This window comes from Macrobrachium rosenbergii, chromosome 10 (assembly GCF_040412425.1).
Source record: "Macrobrachium rosenbergii isolate ZJJX-2024 chromosome 10, ASM4041242v1, whole genome shotgun sequence".
Lineage (NCBI taxonomy): Eukaryota > Metazoa > Arthropoda > Malacostraca > Decapoda > Palaemonidae > Macrobrachium > Macrobrachium rosenbergii.
The window spans coordinates 67,225,267-67,235,053 of record NC_089750.1 but is presented as its reverse complement, the minus strand read 5'-3'; the positions used below and the strand labels follow the sequence as shown (position 1 = coordinate 67,235,053).

The 9,787-nt window shown below is 34.0% G+C and overlaps 1 protein-coding gene across 7 annotated transcripts in view; it reads right to left on the bottom strand.

Annotated features, from left to right (window-relative positions):
• Window positions 1-1,383: 1,383 nt before the first annotated feature.
• Window positions 1,384-9,787, bottom strand: part of LOC136842765 (uncharacterized) — a 30,304-nt gene continuing 21,900 nt past the window's right edge. For all 7 annotated transcript variants that reach the window (XM_067110555.1, XM_067110557.1, XM_067110553.1 and 4 more), the window contains exons 8-14: window positions 7,185-7,362; window positions 6,178-6,284; window positions 5,571-5,687; window positions 5,225-5,317; window positions 4,432-4,536; window positions 2,348-2,554; window positions 1,384-1,483 (exon numbers count right to left, since the gene is read on the bottom strand). In XM_067110555.1, coding sequence (XP_066966656.1) covers window positions 2,384-2,554; window positions 4,432-4,536; window positions 5,225-5,317; window positions 5,571-5,687; window positions 6,178-6,284; window positions 7,185-7,362 — 771 coding nt within the window. In that variant the 3' untranslated portion in view covers window positions 1,384-1,483; window positions 2,348-2,383. The remainder of the gene's footprint in view (window positions 1,484-2,347; window positions 2,555-4,431; window positions 4,537-5,224; window positions 5,318-5,570; window positions 5,688-6,177; window positions 6,285-7,184; window positions 7,363-9,787) is intronic.

Here is a 9,787-nt window from a genome sequence, read left to right as displayed (position 1 = left end):
TTTTACTTTTGCTATTGCATTAAGCTCAGTTCATTTGTCCAAGTTTATCTTGAGTTCTTTTTTTTAATTTAGTTTAACTACTGCAATTTGTTTATCATGTCTCCTATGCTGTATAATGCTCCAATTTCTGAATTCACAGTTGTGCATGCCGAATTAAAAAAAAAAAAAAGTAACTTATTTAGCTTCCTCTCTTCCTGATAAAGGGCTCAGTATGACACTTGATGGACACCATCATGTATCTTCAGACATATTTGTCCATGTCTTAACTTAGATCTTGAGTTATATTTGTCCATGTCTTAACTTAATCTTGAACTGGGTTTAGTATCATCACTCTCTTTTTAAATCCATCTAATTGCTTGTGCTGTCATACTATGCTGAATACCTTCTCAAGCTCTACTACTATCACAGGTCAGATTGAGGTTTACGTTCCACACTTGACCACAGAGAAGGATGCAAGTCAACTCCCATTCCCACCAATACTTGCATATATATCTGTCAAATTAAGATAAACTCACCATTGTAGTATGGTGTATATTGTATTACTCTGTAGGTCACTGTGGCTTTTGCAATATGTGAATCTGTACAGTATCTGATAAGAAAACTCGAAAAGTAAACTGCACTGCTACATGGGCAAGACGGGACTGTTCTAGGTCTACTAAATGTATCTGAATTTAACAGATATATATAGGCAAGAGTGTGAATAAACATATACTTCATGATCAAGTTACCATAAGCCTCATTTGGAAATATCGGATGCGGGTTTGAATCTTGTCACGTCAGAATTTAATTTGGATTATAGGCTTTGTACTGTAATGTAATGACAAGGATTTGAAAATTTACCCTCAAGGGCAAATTATTCCAAAGGCAAGGTGAATCTAATCTTAATGATGCTATTTGTGGCTTAATATTTATTAAATGATAGTGTTGTGTGAAATTTTCTTGACAAACTATCATACATGATAGCACATTTCTGAAAAATTGCTCATGTCTCAAATTCTTTACAAAAGAATAGTTTGGTGTAATATGTTCTAATATTAATTCATTGTTGAATAAAGAAAATTTTTTATTATGTCTGTATTACATTAAAAATATATACGCTATGAATTCAATAAGATAGGTGAACTATGTAAGATTAATGGATAATATAGAATACAAAGTAAAAAGGAAAAGTGTTTAAGACTAAAACACTTTTAAAACAAGTGACCCAAATATATTGCTTCCAGAAAACTTGCATGGTTAAAGAATGACAATGTATACCTTGCATCCAAATAGACAGCAATTTATGAATTATCTGACAGTACAGAAACAGGTACAGAACCATAACAATGAGCATTTCATACAAAATTACATTTCGTAAAAACTCAAGGAAAAGTAAACTCAAAATATGAAAAAAAAAGTTTATTAAAAAAGATTTACAATCAAACTGCAAATCTATGACCAATCAAGTCCTAGGTCTGAGAAGCTCCCCAGGCAGAGAAGCAACCTATAAACAAATGCAACAAATTCTTATATAACAATGAAAAATAACAACCTTATTATAAAATCAAAGATTTTTGTTTATTATCAATTATTTCATTCACAAAGATCAAATTTTCTTGCTATATGCTGCAGGCTAACTACAATGCTGAATGCCTAGGCTAACTTTGTTGGACTTAAAAATATATTTAAATTACAAACTAGCTCCCAGAATGGAGATTGTTTGTATGTTGAGGACTAACTACATCTAACTAAGGAAAGTAGTGGAAGTCCCTTCCTATTGACCTTTAAAATGCTGCTGTATTTTTGTGAAGTCTCTCTTACTGCCCACTACAGATCAAAACTCTTATCACTTCAAATGAGTGCTAAAGGAGCCATATTGTAATTGAAACTGAGGTAAGACAGAATTTTAAGGATACTCAGACATTTAAGACCTTAAAACATTGAATATGACTGATTTACTCATTTATCCCACTGAAATCATTACATCATAGGAACACAGGCTGCAAATAAGCAGTTATACCATATTCTCTATGAAGGATGTTATAATTTGTTGATCACTCTTGTATATTCCTCATTACAAAACCTGGGCAGATCACAGTACCATTTTAAGATTTTTGGTAACATCTCTATTTTTTCAAGAATTCAGAACGAGGTATTTAGGAATAATGTGGTAACCTTCATATGCTTTGGAGATTTTAATGGATACAGTGTTAGTAAATGTAACAGGTACTTGAAGAAAATGATCTCTATATTCTCTTTAAAATGAGCTATTTTTCATTATTATCTTAAAAACTCAACCTACCACTATCCTTTAATATATTAGGAATGACTATACTGTCTTCAAACTGATGAAATCTTATTTACTCACCTATATAATGGTAGTTATGCAGCATCAAATAAATGACTACCAGTTTGTTGGGGTGTCTTTCTTCACTAGATACGCTAGAAGATGGAGAACTTGAGAATTCTTCATCCATTCATGAAAGGGTTGAGTTTCTGGCAATCTTGCAAAATTATCTAAAGTTGACTTTAGTGGTGCATATTCCAAACTTAGAATCTGTATACAATCTAGAATCTGAAAAAAAATCCTCACTGTGAGAAAGAAAACCAGCAAATTCTAAGTGAATTTTGCCTGCTCATGATATTTCAAAACACAGAAGAAAAACCTAAAAGATATTGGTACTTTATTCCCTTACTATTCATCACAAGACAAACATACTGTACTGTACTATGAACTGTCCTTTACTAAGCTTGACAAAGACCCACCTGGCCTTTTTCTTGAAAAAAAAAAAAAAAAAAAAAAAAAAAAAAACTCTATAAATATAAATGCAAAAGTGTTTCACTAAATGTCTATGTACCTTGTACTCTCTTGCACCCTAACTTGCAAAATCTTTTATAAAACATTAAACCTTTTAATTCCATAATTTCAATTTACCACTCTTGAGTAGTGATATAAAAAATTTTCAAAATAAGCATAAAATGAATCACATGATTAGTCACATATAACTTCAAACCCTGTTGTTTTTATTTCTCTGTAAAGAAAACACAACATACAAACTTATGTATTGATTAAAAGCAGTGACTCATTATCTGACATATTAGAATCTACTGCACAAGAAAAAAGACCATCAAGTAATTCCATCATTTAGAAATGAGAAGAATTGGTTTGAAGATACAATTTTCCAGTTCATCATGTTTTCAGTTGGTCTGAATACACAGGGGTCCTAACATAACTGGTCAAGCTGACAAACATCTATGAAAACAACTAAACACAATTCCATGGAAAACCAATTTCTATGCCCTCCCATCACACAATGAATTAACAGCTATAAGTGCCATAGCTTGGCAATATAAATAGAGCAAAGACACTGTAAAATAAGAACACAAATCCCTGGAATAACTATTAAGTTATCATTACTACAATCAGTGGACAACTGACACCCAGAAGTCATCAAAAAGTAGTTGAACCAGATTACAACTCAAATTATGTGTCACAGTATGAATGAGTCTTGCTTAGCAAGGGCCAAAGATTGTAGCATGAAAAATTTAAGCTGAACAGCAAAGTAGGATGAAAGGAAATACCTACAGTAATGCATAACAAAAGAGATACTGCAATATTTTCATGAGCTGTGAGACAATGCAAAATGTGGCTCACTTTGTCTATAATAGCATAAAAACCAAATATTATGTGCAAGTCATTTTTCCTTATTTCAAAATGCCAACTGGCTCCCCCCTACATATCTTTCTATATGCACAGTTTGAAAATAAAAGCTGTGAAAACCCCTTCCAACATGGAATTGCAATAGAATTTGTCCGCTAGTTATATGTATAACTGGTAAAAGGTGACCCTAATGAAGGGCACATTACATGACTTGAAATGTGATGTACAAGAAAAAGAAAGAGATCATAAAAAATCTACAAGCAGGACTAAACCTGCTCTACCCTCTGAGTGATAATGGTGGATTTCAGGGCCATCCTTGTAAGGGTTACCACTTACAATGTGACTTATACTGCATTCTAAATAGTACTAAAGATTCTTTGCAGTGTTCTTTTAGCCTAAGCTGCAATGCTTTTTTCCTTTTTCTTTTCACCAATTCCATTCTGTCTCTTCCACTTAGTTATCCAACTTCTTTCATTTACACCTCTCACATGAAAACAAATTCTTTAGGAAACTCGTTTGTTTCATTAAACTAATTAATGCAGCAACAAGGTCCAGAATTCTTGAAACACTGGTTCACAATGGACTGGAATACAAATAACTGAAATACTATGGCTAAAAGGGAGAAAAGCTTATCCCAACGGAACAGCAAAATTAACACTTCATACAAAGTAAAACATGAGAGCTACACAGTCATGCAGGAGATTAATGCATCTGTAAAGCAAGATCTGAAATATACTCGGAATGTTTTTAAGCTTTAAATCAGAAATTCATAACATGAAAGTGAAACTTACCTGTTCTTTAGAAAAGCCATAGTCTATGAGTAGCTTCAGTACCTTCCTGGTGTTTGCTATTCCTAAATTTGTCCTTAACTCATTAATTGGAGCAAACTCAGGGTCCTGAAAAGACATAAAAAACCAAAAATTTTCACAAACAAATTAAAAACCTTATTTATAATAATAACAAAAATAAAAGTGAGTTATTATTAAATGGAAACAAAATTCCAAAACCCTATGAATTCAGAAAAAAACAATAAAATGAGAGGAAAAAACTTTAGTGCTGATTACAATTTTCTTTAAAATAAACTACTTCAGTACGGGATCATATGAATTTCTAATATTCTCCCTTGATACATGAGATATAAGAGTGGTTATTACCATAGACTAGTTTAATGAGACCATGTACAGTCACATTTCTACAACCTTATAGCTAGCCAAAATTGATTGTCTTTAATGCAGAAATTTAAATTTAGAATTTTTGAGAACTTTGAAGTTTTGGACTAAATTTCCAAGTGATATCCAAGGATCAAGAACTCTATGTAATAAATCAACAAAAGAAATACAGGGAAGAAGCAGGGTTAAACTGTATAGTATGAGGATCAGCACTGAAACTAAGAGATAACAATTAACCGAGAAGAGTTAGCTGAAGAGAATGGATTTTTCATCCAGAATGCAAGCAATACTTTCACCATGATACGCACAAGCTGATAAGAACTTTAATGCTAATGGAAATCTCTTTTTGAAAACCATATTAAAAAAACAAAATTTTCTACAACTATACGACAAATTATCATATTACCATACTTACCTTATGTTCATCAATACCCAGCTCATTAGCAATAAAAGTCTTCATTTCTCTGGATAACAGTCGGTATGAATTTAATCTAGATGATTTTACATCCTGTTAAAAAGCACATGAAAATTAACCTAAATTTACATAAAACAAAATAAAAAACTACCTTAGGTTCCAAAAACATAATCAATATGGCAAAAAATATTCTTACTTTAGGACATGCATATGTACTGTAGTAATGCATCAAAATTATTTTGGTCAGAGTTTTGGATTACTGATAATTCTTTATGTACATTGTTTGTTAGATCATAAGTCTAATAGAGTTCTATTTAAAAACAAACTAAACTCACACACAACCTACATAGAATGCTGCATTGATAGTGGTGAGAGGTTGCCCGGAATATGTCAAATCAACAATCTTTTTAATAGCGTGAGGTTTCAAAAGTAGTTCAAAAAATCTTTTTGACACCAACACCACCTAAAAAGAAATTAATTATACATTAAATATAAATAAACTATCCGGGTAAGTGGTAATAATGGTGTTCTTGAAATGCCAAAGCACATTAAAAAAAATCGTAATTAGTCAGTCCTATGCTGCACTGCAAAAATCTAAAGTAACCTGACAAGAAAAAGATGCTGCCGTGCAAAACTTGAACTAATATACAACTTAAATAAACATTTTTGTCACCCTTTGCAGTAAAGTACAGCTCCTATCATTTTCATACAGCTCATCACCCTTAAACACTGGCAACATTATCTCCTATCAAAGGATTTTCCTGTGGCTCTACTGCTAATGGAATCTATAATTCTAAGTGTAATGTAGCCTCAAAGAATGAAAAATTCCCGGAGCTAAACTTCCCATCTCAATTATTATCTTAATAACACTTGAAACTTTGTTGTGAATTATTAGTACAACATTTTGACATTATTCATCTTTATCTCAAAATAATTGCTGTCAAATAACTAACCTCAAATTCTGGCATCTTCCGTAAGACTGCAAATCTTTCTTCTAGTTCTTTAGTAACATCAGACTGAAACAGTCTAATTATTTCAGGTGTGGCTTTGAGTTCTGTAACTGTAATAAACCAACAATTATTTATCAAACACGAATGTCACATTACAGTAAATATTGCATAAACAATACTGACTAACCTTTAATCTTTAACAAATAACTTTCATCTCTATCAGAACTCCATTTATTGCATTCTTTTCTTTTGCAAACACAACACTTGGGACTCCTAGATTTTATTATTATAATTATGACACAGAAATGTAGATTTAGAGACGATACACACATCTTTTTCTGTGTTTATTTTTATTGTGAAAACAATGATAATCATGAAAAACTAAGATAAGAAAAACTAATGTATGAAGTTATACTAATAAACAATTCAGTCCAAACTGGGTACTGCTTTTTCAGTTAAAATTGTTACTCAGGCTTAGGCATAAAAATAAGGTAAAGTCATACTTTTCTAAAGAGTTGCATATAGACTAGATACAGTAGTTTCAAGTCAAACTCTATGCACTAAGGCTGAAATATTTAACAAAAAGGTAAAAGCATGCACATAAAATGTAACAACAGATACCTAAAAGTGCACTTTCACTCAAATGGTAAATATCTTAGTGCCTGCTCAGAAAGATGAAATCTGAGATTGTGAGAGAAAAAAGGACGCTGACTGAGGTTGGCTGGAATTGACTGCTGAGGATGTAAGGTTGGAAATTAGGAGGCTGAAGAGTGGAGAGGTAGAGGGAGTTGGTGTAATTAGAAGTGAGATGCAATAGCATGATGGTAGTGTGAATAAGTAGCTGACCAAGGTTTGTATGCTACGTCTGGAGGAGGGAAACGTTCCAAGAGGATGGGTAAAAAGAGTTAGCCTGTTGCATAAGAGGAAAGATAATGAGTTGAAAGAAATATTATATACTATTTTTTCACTGATCTTACTTTTCACAAAATCTAGGGATAACTACCACTTACCTTTATATTTATTAAATAGCATCCCCCATCTGGATAACTTTTGGTGAGGTATGAGAAGAATTTTAGGATCTTGTCTGATTAATTCAGATATAGGAGCTCCACCAATTACAGAACACCGCCTTATGATTTTTTTAACATTTTCAGGATTTATATTCAGTACTGCTGGATGGTCCATTACCTGAAAAAAAAAAAAGCATAATAGAGAACTGGTTGCTTACTTATAACAAAGAAGTGGTTAAAGCTGGGTGTGACATACAGTACCCTTGAAAGGAGTGTTTCACCTCACTTTCCATACCCAATTCTTTATATTTCCAAACAAATAATAAAGGCATAAGCGAATAAGAGGGGCTGTGTGAAGGGCATTAATGATAAAATAAGATGTTTGCATTTATAGAAATGAAAAACAAAATATTCAAAATTTTATATTTATAAAAAAACACCTCTTTTATTCATAGCAAAATGATAAGCAGTATGGAGGCAATATTTGTAGCTCTTCTGCCAAATTCACCCATCTCAAATTTTTGGTAATGGGTACTGTACATGTTAATTCACTTGTTTCATATAAATAGCTGCTCACTTTAAACAACGAAATTAACAATAATAATACTGTAATAGATACAGTATTGAAATATTTTAAACCCAACTTTCCCAATGTACTAGAACTATCTATGCCATGAAAAAATACCACAGTCAAGAACTTCATAAATCAAAGAAAAATACAAAAGAGGAGCTGGACAAGGACAATTTCCCGGCAAAATCCTATAGTATTATAAAAATTATGCTTTACTCGGAAAAGCTCTCAAACATGCTGTTCCGGCTGCAAAGACCAAATAGTGCAGCAGATAATTGCATATTTCATAAGAATCGTTCAGATAGTGAAACAAGCATGAAATTTTGCACAAGTGCTCTTTAAAGTTCCCTCTATCAGAAAAGGGCGCTGGCCACGCAAAAAATTTAATATGGCGGCCAAATTCCAAGATGGCGGCCAGTATCGACAGATTTTGGCTAATTTTTCACTAGAATGGCATGTATTTGCTTCTAGCAATATGGTAAAGCTCTTCCATACTATTTCTTGTGAATATTATGTTTCTGTAGCTTCCCAGTACAGTTTACCTTTAAATATGGGGGCTATATGGCTGCCAAGAAAAGGTAGAAACAATAATTATAATGAGAAATAATGCCCGTTCAACAATTATCGTTTTAAGCATGGATCTTGGTTTCTGTGGTTTTAGATCCTAATGAGGCCATCTCTTTCGAATAACTCATCAATTTTGAAGGAAAATTAATAAATGTAAAAGAGTGTATGTCTGCACACAACCAGGGCACACTGGTGACATCACTGCTGTGTAACTCAGCATGGGGTTCAGTGCCAGCTAATCCAGCTTTACTAATCCTGTAGTCTTAGACTAGTAGTTGTAGTATAGTTTAGTTTAGTGTCCCAAATGCTTTCTAACAGCCCCAGACCAGCTATAGTTAGATAGCCGCACCTGAATAGACAGGATGTGCCAGCGGGAGAGCCGAGCCAAGGGTATGGGGCTGTACATGATGGTTCATGTACTTACCTGGATGGTGTACAGATCACACGGGACTTAAATGGTACTGGATGAATGATCGGGCTAGGTGTAGGGAGACCGAACCTAGTTGAATCCCATACAGGAATGTGTGCTTTGTTTAAGGTGGTAAAAGGATAACCCTCGGCCTTAATCAAAAGTGAAATCATGGCAGAATGTGATGCCAATCCAATATTGAGCAGTAGAAAAACAAACTGAGTTTGTGTTGTCTTTGTCAGAAGGACAAAAGAGGTGAGCACTTGACATCACCTCCAAGTCATCATGTCCTAGACCATGATGGGTACACAATGCTGGCAAGGAACATTCCCATGTTCAGTGAAATTAATGAAATGCCACTGATAATGGATCCAGCAAGGCTGGATGAAGGTGATGGCATAGAGGCCACTCTCAGGAAAAAATGCAGCAAAATACCATGTGAACTGTCGCTTGTTGTTTAACAACACTAAACTGGACCGTGCAAGAAAGCGACAATCCAATGACCAGACCAGCAACACTGAGACTAGTCGTGCAAAACTGCGCCGAACCAGTCATGACAATGAAGTTTGCATTTTCTGTGAGAAAGTGGCACCTGCATCTGATCTCAGACAGGCTAGTACTAAGGGCCTTGACTTGAAATTGCGTGAATGTGCAGAGATACTTAGTGATGGCAAGCTCCTTGCTAAGTTGACTGGTGGGGATGTCATTGCACAGGAGTTTAAGTATCACCATGCCTGTCTTTGTGCCCTCTACAACAGAAAAAGGTCCTACCTGAGGAGCCTTGAGAAAGACCAAGGTAGCACGGAGTCAGAATCAGATGTGTATCCACTAGTTCTGTCAGAACTGATGACATACATTGTTGAAAACAACCTTTGTTCAGATGATCCAGTCACATTTCGGCTGGCAGATATTTGCCACCTCTACCAACGTCTGGAACAATTAGGTGTAGAGTCACCAAGTGTAAATTCCACGAGACTCAAAGACAAACTTCTGGCAGAAATTCCAGAACTTGAGGCTCATAAATCTGGCAGAGATGTATTACTTGCATTTCAAAGG